We start from the raw sequence: 22,306 nt of genomic DNA, 5'->3' as shown, positions 1-22,306 counted from the left end.
TTTTTTGAGACGGAGTTTCACTCTTGTTGCCCAGGCTGGAGTGCAAATGGCATGATCTTGGCTCACTGCAACCTCTGCCTCCTGGGTTCAAGCGATTCTCCTGCTTCAGCCTCCCGAGTAGCTGGGATTACAGGCATGCACCACCACGCCCAGCTAATTTTGTCTTCTTAGTAGAGGCGGAATTTCTGCATGTTAGACTGGTCTCGAACTCCCGACCTCAGGTGATGCTCCTGCCTCGGCCTCCAAAAGTGCTGGGATTACAGGCATGGGCCACCGTACCCGGGGAATTCTTTTGTTTGCTTTTTTCGATACTGAGTCTCACTCTATTGCCCATGCTGGAGTGCAGTGGCGCAATCTTGGCTCGTTTGAACTTCTACCTCCTAGGTTCAAGCAATTCTCGTGCCTCAGCCTCCTGAGTAACTGGGACTTCAGGTGCCTGCCACCATGCCCGGCTGTTTTTGTATTTTTAGTAGAGATGGGACTTCACCATGTTGGCCAGGCTGGTCTCAAACTCCTGACCTCAAGCAATTCACCCACCTCTGCCTCCCAAAGTGCTGGGATTATAGGTGTGAGCCACCGTGTCCAGCCAGAATTCTTCTAATTTTTCTACTTTTCTAAGTAGTTGTCTTGCAAGTGAAGCCCATCCACCATCCCCACAGTAGACATTCCCAAGGCTGGGCCAGGCTGACACTTTTGCACTACATTGTAATCATTTCAATGGACCTCTGTGGCTCACTGACAAGATTACAAGAATCTGGAGCTAGAGCTGAGGCAGAAGGAGTGAAATGAAATGTCCTTTCTGTGACCCTGTACAAGCCTCGCCTACAGCTCTAAGTGAGTGCTTAGTGTTCTAGTGCAGGAATTCAAGGCTTGATGATTAAGGGGTAAATACCCTGATGGTGTTCAGGAATGAGCCCGAGGGGGAGTTGCTATTTGAAATCTGATGTTAAAAAATGTAGGATTATTTTTCATTACTGGACTACCATTCTGCCTGGGTAGGTAGACACAAAGACTGTTTTGCTCTTTCAGATACCTGGACTACAGACGAGTGCCCAACAGCAACCCCCCGGAGTATGAGTTCCTCTGGGGCGTCCGTTCCTACCATGAGACTAGCAAGATGAAAGTGCTGAGATTCATTGCAGAGGTAATGGAGGAACTGTTCCAGCATTGATAGGTCAGGGGATGAAGTCTCGCTGGCTGGGAAAGGTCCAGGGTAGGAATGAGATCCTAGGTATGGCACATGGTAGGTGCTACATTGCTGGTGGTATTTGTTGCTGTTGTTAGGTAAACTTAACATGTATTAGGTGCTAACATATGTTAATATATTAGCTAATACAATTATGAGTTTGTTTTGGGTTTTTTGTTTTTTAGGTTTTTAAAGTATTTTTATTTTTTCCCAACTTTACTAAAGTATAATTGATAAAAATTGTATATATTTATGGTGTACAATGTAATTTTTAAGTATTTTGTTTTGTTTTATTTATTTATTTTCTCCTGAGATGGAGTTTTGCTCTGTTGCCCAGGCTAGAGTGCAGTGGCGCGATTTTGGCTCACTGCAACCTCTACCTCCCAGGTTCAAGAGATTCTTGTGCCTCAGCCTCCCAAGTATCTGGGATTACAGGCACGTGCCACCACCATGCCTGGCTAAATTTTTATTTTTCTATTAGAGACAGGGTCGCCATGTTAGCCAGGTTGGTCTCGATCTCCTGACCTCAAGTGATCTGCCTGCCTCAGCCTCCCGAAGTGTTGGGATTACAGGCGTGAGCCACCGTACCCAGCGCATTCTTTTATTTTTAATTGACTAATAAAAAGTATATATATTTATGGGGTACAGTATGATGTTTTGATAATACATGTCACGTACATTGCGGAATGATTACATCAAGCTAGTTAACTCTCCGTAGCCTCATATACTTGACATTTTTTTTTTTTTTTTTGTGATGAGAACATTTAAAATGTACTCTTTTAGCAATTTTAAATAAACAACACATTATTATTAACTATAGTCATCATGCTATACGGTCAATCTCCAGAACATATTCTTCTTATCTAACTGAAATTTTGTACCTTTTAACCAATATTTCCCCATCCCTCCTGACCCCAGGCCCTGGAAACTATCATTCTACTCTCTGCTTCTATGAGTTAGACCTTTTTAGATTCCATGTAAAAGTGAAGTCACGCAGTATTTGTCTTTCTGTGTCTGACTTATTTCACTTAGCATAATGTCATCCAGCATCATCCATGTTGTTGCAAATGGCAGAATTTCCTTCTTTTTAAAGGTTGAATAGTATTTCACTGTGTGTGTGTGTGTATCACATTTTCCTCATCCATTCATCCATTGATGGACACGTAGGTTGATTCCGTATCTTGGCTGTTGTAAATAGATTTTGTTTTGTTTTCTATTCCTCATCTCAGGTTCAGAAAAGAGACCCTCGTGACTGGACTGCACAGTTCATGGAGGCTGCCGATGAGGCCTTGGATGCTCTGGATGCTGCTGCAGCTGAGGCCGAAGCCCGGGCTGAAGCAAGAACCCGCATGGGAATTGGAGATGAGGCTGTGTCTGGGCCCTGGAGCTGGGATGATATTGAGTTTGAGCTGCTGACCTGGGATGAGGAAGGAGATTTTGGAGATCCCTGGTCCAGAATTCCATTTACCTTCTGGGCCAGATACCACCAGAATGCCCGCTCCAGATTTCCTCAGACCTTTGCTGGTCCCATTATTGGTCCTGGTGGTACAGCCAGTGCTAACTTTGCTGCCAACTTTGGTGCCATTGGTTTCTTCTGGGTTGAGTGAGATGTTGGGTAGGTACATCACTTTGGATTGGGCAGTTAGGGTCTCTGGGGATGTAGGGTCCATGGGATTGTATTTATGTGCATGAACTAGGAGTCTTAGGAAACTCATTGTAGGGAGATGAGGAAAGTATGGGGCAGCACTCTTTGGTGTGTATATTCCTTGTTATTTGATATATATCATTGATTTTTTTACTTTTTCTTTCTTATGTTCACAGATATTGCTGTCAATCGCAATAGTCTTTCCCCTGTGTGAGGCTGAAGCCTCAGATTCCTTCTAAACACAGCTATCTAGAGAGCCACATCCTGTTGACTGAAAGTGGCATGCAAGATAAATTTATTTGCCGTTCCTTGTCTACTGCTTTTTTTCCCCTTGTGTGCTGTCAAGTTTTGGTATCAGAAATAAACGTTGAAATTGCAAAGTGAATTAGATGTGCTGTCTGCTTCTTTTTTTCCCCTATATTTGGGGAGCGAGCAACATGTTTATGTGGGAGAGACAGGACCTCAGCTCTAGTTTGAAGGGGGTAGATCAGCTTTCAGCAGGTGGAAATATGGGAAGATCCAGCTACTGGATTGGGATACAAAGGCAGGATCAGTGAACACGAGACCCAAGAACTTGTATAGTTTATTCAATAAATATCACTTAAGTGATTCTCATGTGACAGATATGCTGCTAGGTGTCCTGGAGTGACATTGCGAGAAGTTGCATAGTGAGAGAGGGTATAGGTCCTCAGACAGTTGCACTTAAGAACACAGAGGAGGTGGAACTCCAGGTGATGATAAAGTCCAGAGAGTAGGTAGTTGAAGGGGACAGAAGGTGACTATTCTGGAGATAAGGGGTCCATGGCCTGTGATTCTAGGGTGTTGGTTATACAACCCATGTGGAAAGTGAAATAACTCCAGGAGGGCAGCAGGAGTAGGAGCAGAGAACACTATGAGTTAGATGCCAGAGTCTCCTCTGTGAGAAGGAAGATATACCCCTAGTCACATTGCTCATAAAGAGATGGGCTCACGGGCATTCCTCTCCATCTCTGGAAATGCTGCCCTGGATCCTGTCCCTCTAGGAGACCCTCACAATCTTCCCGCTTGCACAGGACCGGGGCTGCCTCATCGAGACAGGATTGTATGGACGGTGAAGGAGGCTTCACAATGGCCTCTTCTCTCCTGCAGGGAGAAAGAGAAGCCTTTGTTACCTCAAGAACAAGAATTACAAAGTAAGACAAAGCTCTATGCACAGCCTTTGACTGTGACTGTGAGCAGGAACTTGGCTTGAGCTGCCGAGTTCTATGCTGGAAGCTAGGCTCTCCCACTGAGGACAAAATTAGGCCTAGGCCATAACTTCCTTAGGTGCTTGGTGGTATCTGGACGTGTGGACAAAGGCAGAGACAGGAGCTCCTGGGGCAGAAAAAGGAGCAAAGGCAATTTGGCCTCCTGGGAAGGGTTTGGTAGTGGGTAGGGATGGTGTCCACTGCTTCCTTAAGTTCCTGAGTGATGTCCACATTCTGAGGAGAGAGCCCAGGATAAATAGGAAGGAGACAGCAGTGCAGGGCCCCAGTGCCTCCCCTGCTTCTTGTCCTCATTGCCAGGCTCCCCTCTTTCAGCCAGGCCTGGATCCTGACCCTCAGGTAGGCCTGGGGGAAATCTCAGCCTGAGGCCTTTTTGGCAGGGATTGCGCCAGCCCTGCATCTCCATGATGAGGTCTGGGCTGTAGTTCCTGCATTTCTGGGTGGTGGTTTTTCCACCTTTTGATGCAAAACAGCCAGACTTGGTGGGGTTGGTGCAGCCTTTCTGTGAAGGTGCTTCCACCATGTGCTGTGTCCACAGCCAGCTTGGGCAACAGCTACCTCACCCCACCTACCTCAGCCTTCTCCTGGTGTGTGTTTACAGCCTCCACATTCAGGTGGATGGACTCCACCTTGCAGCCTTGGAAAAGAACAATCCATCTGTCCATAAGCCCCCAAGGTAGGCACAGGTCTTCCTTGAGGTATCACCTCCCCCCCATCACCACCCACACCCCTAGCTTCATACTATGTAGAGATCATGACTTGCCTGGGAGATGTGTGGGGAAGACACCAGGCCTAAGAGGCAGCCAACAGGGCATCCTGTCACCTCTGCCCCTAACAGTTTTAGTTCTGTGAGCTTCAGTTGCTTATTTGTAAATAGGGATGGAGATGAGAGATGAACTCTATGGCTGCCCACAGCTCTTGAGGTCCGCAGGACATCAGTCTCATCTGTGTAATATTGATGTAGCTCTGTGGATCCTCCAAGCCATGTTAGGTGCTGAAGACGTGGAAGAGTCCTGGGGCCACTGCCTTGAGTGGTCAGTGCCAGGCAAAGTTTATCTGGAGGACAATGTGGTTGTGGCAACACCAGGAGTGTGGAAGGTCACGTGGGAGTTTTAGGGAACCTGAAGAAGGAGGAGGGTGCATCTTTGGGGTTTGGGGCTGCATCTTTGGGGTCTGGGGCTGACAGAGGATGCCTAATGCCTGTGGAAGCTCCCTTAGCTTCATCCCTGTGGACTGCACCTTACTCCAGGCTTCAGTAGGCCATTCTGCTCTGTGCACACCCCAGAATAGGTTTGATTCTGTCCCTTCCCTGCTCATGAAATTCTTGTGTAATTTGCACAATTGGCAAAATCAGAACAAAGTATTTAGATTTAGATTAGACAGCAATATTATATTAATGTTAGTGGCCTTATTTTGATTTTATTATTTTTTTCTGTAAGAGAGTGTCTTTGTAATTTAGTCTCCAAATATTTATGAAAGTGTGTGTGCGTGTTCACATACATAGAGAGAGAGAAGGATGGAGAGACAAAAGACATTGGGCAGTTAGGGTCTCTGGGGGATATAGGGTCCAAGAAGTTGTATTTATGTGTATGAGCTAGGAGTCTTAAGAAACTCACTGTAAGGAGGTGGGGAAAGTATGGGGCAGCACTCTTTGGTATGTATATTCCTTATTATTTGATATATATCATTGATTTTTTTACTTTTTCTTTCTTATGTTCACAGATATTGCTATCAATCGCAATAGTCTTTCCCCTGTGTGAGGCTGAAGCCTCAGATTCCCTCTAAACACACTGTCTAGAGAACCACATCATATTGACTGAAAGTGGCACGCAAGATAAATTTATTTGCTGTTCCTTGTCTACCACTTTTTTTCCCCTTGTGTGCCCCCCAAATGTGATAAAATGTTAACATTGAAGAGTCTAGGTTAAGTGTAAACAGGAATTTTTAAAACTAGTTTTGCAACTTTTTTTTGTAAGTCTTCACTTACATCAGAATAAAAATTTAAATTTAAAAAGCGTTTTTATTTTTACAAATATTCATTGAAGTTCATCTGACTAGCATGTACTACACACACTTCTTTTTTTTATCACCAAATGCTCACTTCCTTTAAATCATTATTATTTTTAATTAATTTCTATAGGAATTTTTTAAAATTACACTTTAAGTTCTAGGGTACATGTGCACAATGTGCAGGTTTCTTACATAGGTACACATGTGCCATGTTGGTTTGCTGCACCCATCAACTCGTCATTTACATTAGGTATTTCTCCTAATGCTCTCACTCCCCCAGCTCCCCAACCCCGACAGGCCCCAATGTGTGATGTTCCCTGCCCTGTGTCCATGTGTTCTCATTGTTTAACTCCTACCAATGAGTGAGAACATGCAACGTTTGGTTTTCTGTCCCTGTGATAGTTAGCTGAGAATGATGGTTTCCAGCTTCATCCATGTCCCTGTGAAGGACATGAACTCATCCTTTTTTATGGCTGCATAGTATTCCATGGTACTACACACACTTCTTGACTTTGCACTCTTTGGGAAAAGGTCACTGTGTAACATGATGCAGTTATTCTTCATACAGACAAAAGTGCATTCACTCCTTTCCAAAGAAAGAAAACCAAAAGTCTCATAAGTTGTTGCATGCAGATCCAAATCCAGGGATAATGGTTCATCCTAGTTTAGCAGGGATTTTGAATAAGGACATGTGGGAAAATATCCGAAAAAGAGATCTAGGGAAGTGGTATGTGGACTTCTTGGGATTGATCCAAAGCATGAGACTTAGTGTTAAATGTGAATTCTCACCAATAAGCTCTTAGTAAGCAGGTGAGCAGTATTACTTACTCATTGGAGGTCAAGAAGACTCTTTTCTCAGCTATTCCTGCACTTGCTAGATGGGCACCTATACAAAGTGATATGGTGGCGTGAACAGAGGCTATGTATGGCCTAAACAAAAGGCTCTCACAAAGGCTGATATGACTACCCCTACTGCTGAGTGTGCAACTTTCCAACACTATCCTGAGTTTCTGATATGTACCAATTCAAATAGGACCAGCCCAGTACCTGGCAGTAAATTAATTACATTGGGCCCATTACATCATGGAGGGGTTTGTTGACTTAATGATTTGTCAGCAATAAGTGAATATTCTAGGTATGGATTTGCCTTCCCTACACATAATATTTCTGTCTTATCACCACCTGTGATCCTACAGAATGCCTCATTCACTGTTGTGAAATTTCAGTGTGGGATGACAAAAAAAAAAAAATATGTATGTTAGCCAAATGAACTGTGGTGAATATTTGTCTTGTTGGTATCCTGATTGCGCCCATTTTCCTTTTAGTATAATACAGTTTCCAATTGTAATAAATAGGATTTTAGGATGGCCCACAAGATCCCCACCCTCTGGTGTACATAGACTTTTTGGCAGTTATTCAGTAAAACACTAATCTAGATGCTGTTGTGAAAGGATTTTGTGCATGTAATTAACATCCAAAATCAGTTGACCTTAAAATCATGTGGGCCTGACCTACTCAAGTAAGACTTTCGAGGATACTGCACTCATCTTGGGAAGAGAGATTTGAAGACTGAGAGGGATGGACATTCTCCATTCCTAGATTTGAAGATGGAGATGCTACATTCATACAAAGAATATGGGTGGCCTCTATGAGCTTGATGAGGCCTCCAGCTGAGAGCCAGTAAAGAAATGAGGATCTCAGAACTATAGCTGCAAGTACAAGAGTTCTGCCAATAATCTGAATGAGACTGGAAGGCATCAGAAAGAAAGGCAGCCCTGCTGACATCTTGATTTCCATTTTGCCTGAACAGAGAACCTAGCCAAGGCATACCACATCTTCTGTCCTATAATAACTTGGAGATAATAAATGGGTGTTGTTTTAGCAACTCAGTCTGTGGTTGTTTGCTATGCATTAATAGAAAACCAATATGTAGTCTTTGTGGAATGATACGTCTAGATGTTTTCCTCCCCCTATTGACAAGGAGTAAATCAGATTATTTCTCTCTGGTTCCAATATTGCCAAGGGACAGGAATGCAACCTATTCTTAGTCAGTCACATGCCCTCTCCTTGGACTTTGAAACTTAAGTGATTGACACAAGAGTGAAAAAAAAAAAAAAAAAGGCTTATGTGATTTTTATCCCCAGAGTAGCATCCTTATCAGACCATTCCTGTCTGTGTTTCATGCGCTTATCCATTTCTCAAGTTGCTTTCTCCAGTCTCCCTCCAGTTCTGTGAGCCTCTAATATCTGTCTAACAAAATCCATTTTATTTACATTGGCAAGAAAAAATTCTTATTGATTGTGACCAATCATGTGGTGAAGCCAGTTTGTACCAGCTTGAGACAGTGTATTGTATGTAGCTCATCCCACCTTTGCCTTCAGTGAAATTGGCCACGGTGGGATTATTAACTTTGTGGAAAATGGCAGACTACCAACTTGGAATTTTTAAAATCAGAGAACCAGTTATTAACCATTTGCCAGCACATCATTGCTTGCAAACAAAATCTTAAGTAATGGAATATGTATGGATTACAAAGGGGCTGGACACTGTGAGCTCTAGGAGGGCAAAGGCAGCATGGTATTGTGGAAAGAACTTGGATTTCACCATCAGAGAATCCTAGATTCTAATCCTACGTTTCTCCAGTGGTGTGACTTTGAGCAAGTATCTTCGCCTCTCTGAGTCTTAGTTTACTCATCTATGAAAGTAGGTGAGGAAATACACTATTTGGCAAAAACTGAATTTTCATGCACTCCCCTACATTTCCCAGCCAACTTTCTTGTTGTGTTGGGGTTGTATGACTATTTCTGGCCAGTGTACAGAAGTGATATCTGCACTTCCAGGATAAGACACCTAAAAAGCCCAAATATCCTCAAATTAATGTGTGCCCAGCAGAGTCCTGTGGTAGGTACCCTGAGTGGTTGGTTGGATATCCTGGTGGAGGCGAGACTGGTGCAGTAGAATGATAGGGAAGGACTGGGATGGCCTCTGAATCTGGAGCCTGGCATCAATCTTCCCTGTCTCTGATAGAGCAGTAAGATGCAAAAGGGCTCACATGTGGGAGCTGATTTTAATAAGTTTGATTTGGTGTGGAGAGGGGCAGGTGAATGATGTAGACAGACTGGACTAGCAGGCCCAGAGGGGACCAAAATAACAAGTGTAGGCTGAGGCCAGATTGAAGAAAAGCCTTAAAGACAAGCTTGGGCAGGTTACACTTTCTCCTGGGGCATTAGACACATACCTAATGTCATTTTTTTTTCGACTGGTTTTAGTATCCATTAATTATTCTTCCCTCATTTAATTAATACTGTGTTTATTGTGCAAAAATAACTTTTTATTTCCGTCATTCTTTCTTTTTCAGGTTTATTGAGGTACAGTTGACAAAAATTGTATATATATATACAGAGTACAGCATGATGTTTTGTTTTGTTTTTGAGATAGTGTTTCACTCTGTCACCCATGCAGGAGTATAGTGGCACGATCACAGCTTCAACCTCCCAAGCTCAAGCGATATACCTCATACAAACAGAATTACATGATATACCTCATAAACAGAATTATACAGTATTTGTCTTTCTGTAACTTATTTTACTTAGTATAATGTTTTCAAGGTTCACTCATGTTGCAGATGTGGCTAATAAAAGTCCATTGTTTTTCAAATCTGAATGATAAAACATTTTGTTTATCCATTCATCTGTCAATAGATATTTTGAATTCTCCCACCTGTTAGCTATTGTGAGTAGTATTGCTATGAACATGGGTGTGCAAACATGTCTTTGAGATCCTGATTTCAATTCTTTTGGATATATACCCAGAAGTGGAAATACTGAAACACATGGTAGTTCTATTTTTAAGTTTTTGAGGAACAACCATACTATTTTCCATAGTGGTTGCACCATTTACAGTCCCGCTAACAGTGCAGAAGGGTTCCAATTTCTTCGCATCCCCAGTGACACTTATTTTCTCTCTTTTGATAGCAGCCGTCCTAATCAGTATGAGGTGATATCTAGTTGTGGTTTTGATTTACATTTGTCTGATGATCAGCAATGTTTAGCATCTTTCAATATGCTTGCTGGCCATTTGCATATAATCTTTGGGGAAACGTCTGTCTTTTATCCATTTTATAATTGGGTTACTTGTGTTTTTCTTTTAAGAAATAGGGTCTCGCTCTGTCACCGAGGCTGGAGTGCAGTAGTGCAATCATAGCTCACTGCAGCCTCAACCTCTTGGGCTCCAGTGATACTCCCACCTCAGCCTCCTGAGCAGTGAGGACTACAGGTGAACGCTACCAGTCCCGGCTAATTGATTTTTTTTTTTTTTAGAAACAGGTTCTCACTATTTTGCCCAGGCTGGTCTCGAACTCCTCACCTCAAGTAATCCTCCCGCCTCTGCTGAGCTGAGATAACAGACATGAACCACTGTGCCCAGTCAGTTATTTAATTTTTTGTTGTGAAGCAATATAATTTTTTTTATATATTCTGCTTATTAATCCCTTATTAGGTATATACTTTGCAAATATCTTCTCCCATTCTGTATGTTGCCTTTTCACTGTGTTGACTTTGTCCTTTGATACACAAACATGTTTGTTTCATGTAGTCCCATTTGTCTATTTTTTGCTTTTGGTGTCATAACCAGAAATTATTTGCCAAATCCAGTGTTATGAAGATTTTCTCCTATCTTTACTTCTAGGAGTTTTTAAATTTTAGGTCTTACATTTAAATCTTTAAACTATTTTTATTAATTTTATCGTGTAAAAAGTCTATTTTACTTTTTTGCAGATGGATGTCCAGTTTTCCCAGCACCATGTGTCGAAGATTGTCATTTCACCATTGATTAATCTTGGCACCCTTGTCAAAGATCATTTAACTACATATATGAAGGTTCATTTCTTGACTCACTATTCTATTTCATTGGTCTATATGTCTATGTTTATTCCAGTACCATATATATATATATATAATAATATTATATTATATATATGTTATAATACAATATATTATATATAATATATTATAATATATATATTATATATAATATATTATAATATATATATTATGCTTTTCGGTATATAAGTCTCTTTGCTACCTTGGTTAGGTTTATTCCCAAGTATTTTATTCTTTTTAATTGTATTGAAAGTGGAATTGTTTTCTTAATTTTCTTTTTGAATTGCTCATTGTTACTGTATAAAATGCAATTTATTTTTTTGTGTTTTAAGTTTTGTATCCTACAAGTTTCCTGGATTTGTTTATTAGTGCCAACAGTTTTTGTGTGTGGAATCTTTAGAGTTTTCAGCATATAAGAAAGATCATGTCATCTGTAAACAGAGATAATTTTACTTCTTCATTTGCAGTATGGATGCTTTTTACTGTTTTTCTTTTCCTTTTCCTGATTATTCTGGATAGGACTTTAATACCATGTTGAATAGACATGGCTGCAGTGGTCATCTTTGTCTTATTCCTTAATTTAAAGGAAAATACTTGGTTCATTAAATTAGTTTGGAAGTCTTTTCTATTCTTATATTATCTGTATCTTATATTGTGTGAACTCAATACTAATTGTTTAAATACTTGGTTATATTTTCATGTGAAGCTGCCTGGACCTCTAGGTTTGTTTGTATGGAGCATTGAAATTACACATTATTTTATTTAATAGATATATACTTATTTCATCTCAATTGAATTTTGGTATCTTGTAGTATTTAAGAAATTGGTTCATTTCTTCTAAGTTGTAGCTTTTATAAGCATTAAGTTATTTGTCATGTTCCCTATTATCGTTTTAATGCTTGCAGAGTCTGTAGTGATAGTCTTATTTCATTCTTGATATTGGTCATTTCTATCTTTTCTGTTTTCATTTTTGTCAGCTTTACTGAAGTTTGATCAATTTTATTGATATTTTCAAAAAACCAGCTTTTGTTGCATTGATGTTCTGTATAATTTTCCTGTTTTCAGTATTATTGTTTTCTATTCTCATCTTTATTATTTCTTTCCTTCTGCATGTTTTATGTTCACTTTGCTCTTCTTCTAGTTCCTTGGAATAGAAACTTAGATCATTGATTTTAGATCTTCCCTCTTGATAATGTAAGCATGTAGTACTCTAAATTTCCATTTCATCTTTGCTTTATAGTATTCCACACATGTCTATTTTTAAAATTCTCACTCAGTTCTATGTATTTTTTTATTATTATACTTTAAGTTATAGGGTACATGTGCATAACGTGCGGGTTTGTTACATATGTATACTTGTGCCATGTTGGTGTGCTGCACCCATCAACTCGTCAGCACCCATCAACTAGTCATTTACATCAGGTATAACTCCCAGTGCCATCCCTCCCCCCTCCCCCATCCCCACAATAGGATCCAGTGTGTGATGGTCCCCTTCCTGTGTCCAAGTGATCTCATTGTTCAATTCCCACCTATGAGTGAGAACATGTGGTGTTTGGTTTTCTGTTCTTGCGATACTTTGCTGAGAATGATGGTTTCCAGCCGCATCCATGTCCCTACAAAGGATGCAAACTCATCCTTTTTTAATGGCTGCGTGGTATTCCATGGTGTATATGTGCCACATTTTCTTAATCCAGTCTGTCACTGATGGACATTTGGGTTGATTACAAGTCTTTGCTATTGTGAATAGTGCCGCAATAAACATACGTGTGCATGTGTCTTTATAGCAGCATGATTTATAATGCTTTGGGTGTATCCCCAGTAATGGGATGGCTGGATCATATGGTATTTCTAGTTCTAGATCCTTGAGGAATCGCCACAGTGTTTTCCACAATGGTTGAACTAGTTTACAGTCCCACCAACAGTGTAAAAGTGTTCCTATTTCTCCACATCCTCTCCAGCACCTGTTGTTTCCTGACTTTTGAATGATTGCCATTCTAACTGGTGTGAGATGCTATCTCATTGTGGTTTTGATTTGCATTTCTCTGATGGCGAGTGATGATGAGCATTTTTTCATGTGTCTGTTGGCTGTATGCATGTCTTCTTTTGAGAAATGTCTGTTCATATCCTTTGCCCAATTTTTGATGGGGTTGTTTGTTTTTTTCTTGTAAATTTGTTTGAGTTCTTTGTAGGTTCCGGATATTAGCCCTTTGTCAGATGAGTAGATTGCAAAAATTTTCTCCCGTTCTGTAGACTGCCTGTTCACTCTGATGATAGCTTCTTTTGCTGTGCAGAAGCTCTTTAGTTTAATTAGATCCCATTTGTCAATTTTGGCTTTTGTTTCCATTGCTTTTGGTGTTTTAGACATGAAGTCCTTGCCTATGCCTATGTCCTGAATGGTATTACCTAGGTTTTCTTCTAGGGTTTTTATGGTATTAGGTCTAACATTTAAGTCTCTAATCCATCTTGAATTAATTTTCGTGTAAAGAGTAAGGAAAGGATCCAGTTTCAGCTTTCTACTTATGGCTAGCCAATTTTCCCAGCACCATTTATTAAATAGGGAATCCTTTCCCCATTTCTTGTTTTTCTCATGTTTGTCAAAGATCAGATGACTGTAGATGTGTGGTATTATTTCTGAGGACTCTGTTCTGTTCCATTGGTCTATATCTCTGTTTTGGTACCAGTACCATGCTGTTTTGGTTACTGTAGCCTTATAGTATAGTTTGAAGTCAGGTAGCGTGATGCCTCCAGCTTTGTTCTTTTGACTTAGGATTGTCTTGGCAATGCGGGCTCTTTTTTGGTTCCATATGAACTTTAAAGCAGTTTTTTCCAATTCTGTGAAGAAACTCATTGGTAACTTGATGGGGATGGCATTGAATCTATAAATTACCTTAAGCAGTATGGCCATTTTCACGATATTGAGTCTTCCTATCCATGAGTATGTTCTTCCATTTGTTTGTGTCCTCTTTGATTTCACTGAGCAGTGGTTTGTAGTTCTCCTTGAAGAGGTCCTTTACATCCCTTGTAAGTTGGATTCCTAGGTATTTTATTGCCTTTGAAGCAATTGTGAATGGAAGTTCATTCCGTATTTGGCTTTCTGTTTGTCTGTTACTGGTGCATAAGAATGCTTGTGATTTTTGCACATTAATTTTGTATCCTGAGACTTTGCTGAAGTTGCTTATCAGCTTAAGGAGATTTGGGGCTGAGACAATGGGGTTTTCTAAATATACAATCATGTCATCTGCAAAGAGGGACAATTTGACTTCTTCTTTTCCTAACTCAATACCCTTGATTTCTTTCTCTTGTCTGATTGCCCTAGCCAGAACTTCCAACACTATGTTGAATAGGAGTGGTGAGAGAGGGCATCCCTGTCTTGTGCCAGTTTTCAAAGGGAATGGTTCCAGTTTTTGCCCATTCAGTATGATATTGGGTGTGGGCTTGTCATAAATAGCTCTTATTATTTTGAGATATGTTCCATCAATATCGAATTTATTGAGAGTTTTTAGCATGAAGGGTTGTTGAATTTTGTCAAAGGCCTTTTCTGCATCTATTGAGATAATCGTGTGGTTTTTGTCTTTGGTTCTGTTTATATGCTGGATTACGTTTATCGATTTGCGTATGTTGAACCAGCCTTGCATCCCAGGGATGAAGCCCACTTGATCATGGTGGATAAGCTTTTCGATGTACTGCTGGATTCGGTTTACCAGTATTTTATTGAGGATTTTTGCATCGATGTTCATCAGGGATATTGGTCTAAAATTCTCTTTTTTTTTGTTATGTCTCTGCCAGGCTTTGGTATCAGGATGATGTTGGCATCATAAAATGAGTTAGGGAGGATTCCCTCTTTTTCTATTGATTAGAATAGTTTCAGAAGGAATGGTACCAGCTCCTCCTTGTACCTCTGGTAGAATTCAGCTGTGAATCCATCTGGTCCTGGACTTTTTTTGGTAGGTAGGCTATTAATTATTGCCTCAATTTCAGAGCCTGCTATTGGTCTATTCAGGGATTCAACTTCTTCCTGGTTTTGTCTTGGGAGAGTGTAAGTGTCTAGGAAATTATCCATTTCTTCTAGATTTTCTAGTTGATTTGCGTAGAGGTGTTTATAGTATTCTCTGATGGTAGTTTGTATTTCTGTGGGGTCGGTGGTGATATCCCCTTTATCATTTTTTATTTCATCTATTTGATTCTTCTCTCTTCTCTTCTTTATTAGTCTTTTTTTTTAATTTTTGAAATATTTTATTGAGCTTTTTTTTATTATTATACTTTAAGTTCTAGGGTACATGTGCATAATGTGCAGGTTTGTTACATATGTATACTTGTGCCATGTTGGTGTGCTGCACCCATCAACTCGTCAGCACCCATCAATTCATCATTTATATCAGGTATAACTCCCCAATGCAATCCCTCCCCGCCCCCATGATAGGCCCCAGTGTGTGATGTTCCCCTTCCCGAGTCCAAGTGAACTCATTGTTCAGTTCCCACCTATGAGTGAGAACATGCGGTGTTTGCTTTTCTCTTCTTGTGATAGTTTGCTAAGAATAATGGTTTCCAGCTGCATCCATGTCCCTACAAAGGACGCAAACTCATCCTTTTTTATGGCTGCATAGTATTCCACGGTGTATATGTGCCACATTTTCTTAATCCAGTCTGTCACAGATGGACATTTGGGTTGATTCCAAGTCTTTGCTATTGTGAATAGTGCCGCAATAAACATACGTGTGCATGTGTCTTTGTAGTAGAATAATTTATAATCCTTTTGATATATACAGCAGTCTATCAATTTTGCTGATCTTTTAAAAATACCAACTCCTGTATTCATTGATTATTTGGAGGGTTTTTTGTGTCTGTATCTCCTTCAGTTCTGCTCTGATCTTAGTTATTTCTTGCCTTCTGCTAGCTTTTGAATGTGTTTGCTCTTGCTTCTCCAGTTCTTTTAATTGTGATGTTAGAGTGTCAATTTTAGATCTTTCCTGCTTTCTGTTGTGGGCATTTAGTGCTATAAATTTCCCTCTACACACTGCTTTAAATGTGTCCCAGAGATTCTGGTATGTTGTATCTTTGTTCTCATTGGTTTCAAAGAACATCTTTATTTCTACCTTCACTAGTAGTCATTCAGGAGCAGGTTGTTCAGTTTCCATGTAGTTGAGCGGTTTTGATTGAGTTTCTTAGTCCTGAGTTCTAGTTTGATTGCACTGTGGTCTGAGAGACAGTTTGTTATAATTTCTGTTCTTTTACATTTGCTGAGGGGTGCTTTACTTCCAATTATGTGGTCAATTTTGGAATAAGTGTGATGTGGTGCTGAGAAGAATGTACATTCTGTTGAATTGGGGTGGAGAGTTCTGTAAATGTCTGTTAGGTCCGCCTGGTGCAGAGTTGAGTTCAATTCCTGGATATCCTTGTTAACTTTCTGTCTCATTGATCTGTCTAATAGTTCTATGTATTTTTAAAATTTCCTTAGAAACTTCTTTGATTCATGAATTATGTAGAAATACATTGTTTAATTCACAAGCATCTGTAGATTTTCTGTTGTTTTTCTGTTGTTGATTGCTAATTTCATTTCTTTATGGGTAGAGAACATACTCCGTATGACGTCCATTGTTTTAATGTTGTTGAAGTTTTCCCCATAGTGTATGCTATTGAATGTTCCACTGGTGCTTGAAAGAATGTGTTTTCTGCTGTTGTTAATTGGAGTGCTCTTTCTATATATGTATCAGTTATATCATATTGGTTGATTGCATTGTTCATTTATTTTATATGCTTGCGGATATACTGTTTAGTAGCTCTATCAGTTGCCAGGAGTGCACTGTTGAAGTCCCATAGTATAAATTTAAATGTGTCTGTTTCTTCTTTCTTCTCTATCAGCTTTTTCTTCATATATTTTGAGGCTCTTTTGTTTGATGCATACAAATTTAAGACTGTAGTTTCTTGTAAATCATTGTAAATCTCAGTGGTTGACCTTTTATCATCCTGTAGTGTCTCTCTGTCTCCAGTAATTTCCTTTGCCCTCAATTCTTCTTTATTTGATATTAATATCAGTACTCCTGCTTTCATTTTTGTTTTGAGACGGAGTCTTATTCTGTCATCCATGCTGGAGTGCAGTGGCACGATCTCAGCTCATTGCAACCTCTACCTCTTGGGTTCAAGCGATTCTCCGGCCTCAGCCTCCCAAGTAGCTGGGATTACCATGATGCCCGGCTAATTTTTTTTTTTTTTAATTTTAGTAGAAACGGGGTTTCTCCATGTTGGCCAGACTGCTCTTGAGCTCCTGATCTCAAGTGATCCATTCGCCTTGGCCTCCCAAAGAGCTGGGATTACAGGCGTGAGCCATTGCGCCTGGCCCCTGCTTTCATTTTATTAATGTTTGCATTATACATCACTTTCCATCCTTCACTTCCATCCTACTATGTCTTTGTATTTTTATTTCCTTTTAAATTGATACATAATAGTTGTACATATTTTGGGGGTACATATGATATTTTGATACCTGTGTACAATGTGTAATAATTAAATCAGAGTAATTGGGATATCTCTCTGTCACCAAACACTATGTTGTCTTTATGTTGGGAGCATTGCGATTCTTCTAGCTATTTTGAATTATACAATAAATTATTGTTAACTACAGTTTCTCTACTGTACTATTGAATACTATAACATATTCCTTCTATCTAACTGTATTTTTGTACCCCTAAAACAATTTCACGTCACTGCCCCCTACCTTTTCTGGCCTCTGGTAATTACAGTTTTATTCTCTGCTTCCACGAGATTCACTTTTTAAGCTCCTATTAAATGGGAATGGGAACATGCAGTATTCACTCTTAATGAATGAGAACATGCAGCATTTGTCTTTCTGTTCCTGGCTTGTTTCACTTGAGGTAATGACCTCCAGTTCCATCTATGTTCCTGCAAATGATAGGATTTAATACCTTTTTATGGCTAAATAATATTTCATTGTATACATGTACCACATTTTCTTTATCCATTTATCTGTTGATGGACACTGAAGTTTATTCTATGTCTTGGTTATTGTGAATTGTACCACGATAAACCTGGGAGTGCAGATATCTCTTAAATATACTTATTTCCTTTCTCTTGGATATATACCCTGCAGTACAATTTCTGAGTCATATGGAAGTTCTATTTTTAGTTTTTTGAGGAACTTCCAAACTGTTTTCTATAGTGGCTGTACAAATTTACCTTCCCAGCAACACTGTACCAGTATTCCCCTTCCTCTGCATTCTTACCAGCATTTGTTATTTTCATCTTTTTTATAATGGGCATTTTAGCTGGAGCGAGATGATATCTCATTGTGTTTTGATTTGCATTTTCCTAGTGATTGGATATTTTTTCTATATCCATTGGTCATTTGTCTTCTTTTGAGAAATGTCTATTCAGATCTTTTATCCATTTTAAAATTGGATTATTATTATTATTATTATTATTTTGCTATAAATTGTTTGAGTTACCCATTGTTTTAGTTCGTTTCCATGCTACTGATAAAGACATAACCAAAACTGGGAACAAAAAGAGGATTAATTGGATTTACAGTTTCACATGGCTGGGGAAGCCTCAGAATCATGGTGGGAGGTGAAAGGCACTTCTTACATGGTGGCAGCAAGAGAAAATGAGGAAGAAGCAACTTTGATAAACCCATCAGATCTCGTGAGACTTATTCACTATCATGAGAATAGCACCAGCTCCCATGATTCAATTACCTCTTCCTGGGTGCCTCCCATAACACGTGGAAATTCTGGGCACAACTGGAGCACTGAATTTGTGTCCTCCATGCTTCTCAATCATTTTGGATTTCTTTGATCGGCCAGAGTTGCTATGTCTTGTAACTGTTTTCTTTGTTCTTCATTAAGACTGTGTGACTCAGAGCCTGATACCTCACAGGATTACAATTTTGAATAGTTTGAAAGATACTTTAAATATCTGATACTCATCAACAGGGTTATCTTCATCATCAATGATTGTGGAATAGCCTTCCAAAGCAGTCTCTTCAGCATCACCTTCCTCCCAATCTTCATCTCTATCTTCACCTGCTTGCTTAGCCAGAATCTTCAAATATTCTTGCTCATCTTCATCAATATCATCTTCATCACTCCCCAGTTCCTCGGTTTCATCATCATCTTCAGCTTCATCATCATCATCACTGTCATTCCCATGTTCTGCATATCAGGCATGTGGTCTTTGAAATCCATTAAATATACTGAACAAGAGCATAGAAGATCTCGAATATTTGTTTCTGGTTGAGAACAGACTGAACAGACTGGTCAGAAAGAAGCTATATAAAATGATCCTTTAGAACTGGTAGAAAATGCTGCATTGCTGACACCAATGGACTCCACTCCTCTGGTTTTTTATACTCATAATTTTTCACAAGCTGATAAAGGCAAAGAAGAATTCCTAGCCTACAAGCACTGTTATCGGACTGAAGATAAAAGCCAATTTTGTCCAAAATGGCAGTCCAGCAGCTTGGATAATAGTGTTTGATGATGTGATGAATGCATGTAGTAAGCTGTACCCTGATGAGCTCAGGAGAATGGATAATGGCTTCTACAATATTTTCTCAAACACAATGGCGATCTTCTTCTGGAATAGTATACGGGGGTATACACCCTAGTGCTATTTCTCGATCAAGCCAATACTGTGTTATCATATTTTTCAAATAGATAACAGCCGCCTGTCTCACAGGTTAATCCAGCTGTTCTGACATAGTAATCTGGAGCAGTGTTGAGACAAAATTCAGACACTCCTGTGTTGAGGTCCTTCGCACCGCGGACTCGGTCAAACCCAGGCTCGGGCCAGGAATAGCGTTACTCACTGCACACACGGACCCGCAGCGCTCCGCAGCGGAAACCAGCGTCAAAGGCTTTATTTTATTTTATTATTTTTTTGAGATGCAGTTTCTCTCTTGTTTCCCAGGCTGGAGTGCAATGGCGCGATCTCGGCTCACTGTATCCTCTGCCTTCCGGGCTCAAGCGATTCTCCAGCCTCAGTCTCTTGGGTAGCTGGGATTGCAGGCCCCTGCCACCACGCCATGCTATTTTTTCTTCTTCTTTTGTTTTTTTTTTTTTTTAGTAGAGACGGGTTTGACCATGTTGGCCAAGCTGGTCTCAAACTCCTGCCCTTAAGTGATCCGCCCGCCTTGGCCTCCCAAGCGGTTGAGGTTACAAGCGTGAGCCACTGTGGCCGGCCTCTCTGTTCTTTTCTAAGTCTCTGATGTATTCTCTAAAGGTCCTGGGCAGTGCCTTATTTTTGGTGATTCTTCTCTGCCTTCCTTGCGGCTGTTTCAGTTTGGTGTGTGCCTGTTCTAAATTGTCAGTGCTCCTTGAATATTCCTCCCCTCTGAAATCCGTGAGGCATGATGGTGTTGTGCTTGGGTCAGGAAGGAAAGGCTGATTTTCCAGAGCTGCTGGCCAGTGCTGCTCCTGCTGACTAACCAGTGCTGCTCTGGGTAGGGTTGGAGGCTGAGCAATGGCACTTTCACTTATTTCTCTGTGTGGTGTGAGGTCTCTCTTCAGAAACATATCTATGGCCTCTAAATATTCTCAAATTGGGAAAACTAGATGCATCTCAACACCCCTATCATGGAGAACTTTACCAAGGAACTTCCCAAGTTGAAAGCCTCCTGGTCTAGTCTGTCTGTTCTAGTGTGAATTTCTCTTGGTCCTGCAGGGTTGACACTGTGTTTCCATTTTTTTCTGTATTTCCTTAGGGCTCCTCAACCCTCTGTGAAAGGTGTGGAGGTACAAAGAAATGTTAGGTCAAGTCGCCAGGCAGGTGATATCAGTTCTCTGCAGAACAATGTGTGTTAATAGCTGAGGGGTGAGTCCCCTTCACCATCCCTTTCCCTCTCTGCATCTGCCTTCTGGATAATCTAAGCTACTTTCTTATCTCCTAATTGGATGACAACAGGGGGTCAGGGTTGCCTCAGGGATACTAGAGGCCCTTGGTTTTGGTGGCCTATTGTTGTGCATCTGGAAAGCACTAATGCTTAGGTTTTTAGTCCTAATACCAAGTCAGAAAAACATGAAAGAGGAGGAAGGAGGATTTAGATTTAGCAATCAAGAGCTAGAACAGGACTTTTACATTACTCCCAAAACAATACTGCTGCCTTACTTTTCTTCAATATATGTAAAGTGCAAAATGAAAACATTAACTGTTACACCAACATTTTATATCACATATATATTATATATGTACTTGAAAAATCAATGTGAAATACAAATATTTTGTGAGAAGTGAAGACTAAGAGAGGTTGTTACCAGCAGAATAGTACCACAAATAATGCTAAATGAAGTTCTTTAGGTTGAAGGAAAATGAGATTCAATGGAAATTTTGATCTACAATGAGGAATAAAGAGCACCAGAAATGTTAAATATGTAGGTAAGCATAAAATATTATCCTTTATTTTCTCTTAATTATAAAAAGGAAAATTATTTAAAGCAAAAAAATTCTATGGTGGAGTCTATAATTAATGTAGAAATAAAATATATGTCCACAACTACACAATTGAGAGACGTGAATGAATTTTTACTATTGTAAATGTATTATATTTTATGTGAAGTTGTAAATATTAACGTTAATAGGCTGTGATAAGTTAAAGATGCATATGGTAACCCTTAAGCAACCCCTAAAATTAACACCAAAATTTTTTATTAAAAAGATAATAGAGGAAGAAACATGGCGATGCTGACGTTGACTGCGAAATTGTACTCCCTGCTGTTCCGCAGTACTTCCACCTTCGCCCTCACCATCGCTGTGGGCCTGTTCTTCCATCAGGGCCGCGGACGCGATCTACCAGCACATCAGCGAGGGGAAGCTATGGAAACACATCAAGCAAAAGTATGAGAAAAAGTAGTTCCTTGGAGGCCCCCATCCAGGCCAGAAGGACCAGGTCCACTCGCCAGCTGTTTGCCCAGAGCTGGGGCCTCAGCTTAAAGACGATGCTCAAGTTGCTTTTCATGTACCACTCTTCGCTGTTGGCAATAAATGGTTTCACCTACGAAACAGACTCTTTACCTTCTGCCATGTTTGAAGTATGTTTAGTCAGCATCATCAAGAAATAGATGTGAATTGCCCTTGGAAAAAAAAAGACAATAGAAGTACTGAAATAAAATACTAAAAATGTTTATCCCCAAATAAGTAAGGAATATGAGATAGAGGAATAATAAACAAATGAGACAAAAAGAAAACAAATAGCAAATGACAGACTGAATGGCATCTATAATTACATTAAATAGAAATAAACTGAACACTTCAATGGAAAGGCAGAGATTATTAAATAGGATAAGAAAGCAAGGCCCAACTATTTGCTAACAAAAAGAGATGCACTTACATA

General features: G+C 39.9%; 1 protein-coding gene and 2 pseudogenes across 4 annotated transcripts in view; 2 read left to right on the top strand and 1 right to left on the bottom strand.

The window, feature by feature from the left end:
- MAGED1 (MAGE family member D1) overlaps positions 1-5,863 on the top strand; it is a 114,989-nt gene extending 109,126 nt beyond the window's left edge. For 3 of the 4 annotated variants that reach the window (XM_023198672.1, XM_023198673.3, XM_023198671.1), the window contains 3 exons: positions 1,030-1,144; positions 2,416-2,801; positions 3,008-3,216. In XM_023198672.1, the coding sequence (XP_023054440.1) occupies positions 1,030-1,144; positions 2,416-2,793 (493 nt within the window). In that variant the 3' untranslated portion in view covers positions 2,794-2,801; positions 3,008-3,216. Of the gene's footprint in view, positions 1-1,029; positions 1,145-2,415; positions 2,802-3,007; positions 3,217-5,797 lie in introns of those variants that run through there. The other variant, XM_023198674.1, reaches the window with a different exon arrangement.
- LOC111531430 lies at positions 3,770-19,185 on the bottom strand (annotated as a pseudogene).
- Positions 19,186-21,648: 2,463 nt separating this feature from the next.
- On the top strand, positions 21,649-21,898 carry LOC111531423 (annotated as a pseudogene).
- Positions 21,899-22,306: the final 408 nt, after the last annotated feature.

Source organism: Piliocolobus tephrosceles, chromosome 12 (genome assembly GCF_002776525.5).
Source record: "Piliocolobus tephrosceles isolate RC106 chromosome 12, ASM277652v3, whole genome shotgun sequence".
NCBI classification, from domain to species: domain Eukaryota; kingdom Metazoa; phylum Chordata; class Mammalia; order Primates; family Cercopithecidae; genus Piliocolobus; species Piliocolobus tephrosceles.
The sequence above is the reverse complement of the archived record's forward strand: the minus strand, read 5'-3'. Positions and strand labels throughout refer to the sequence as shown.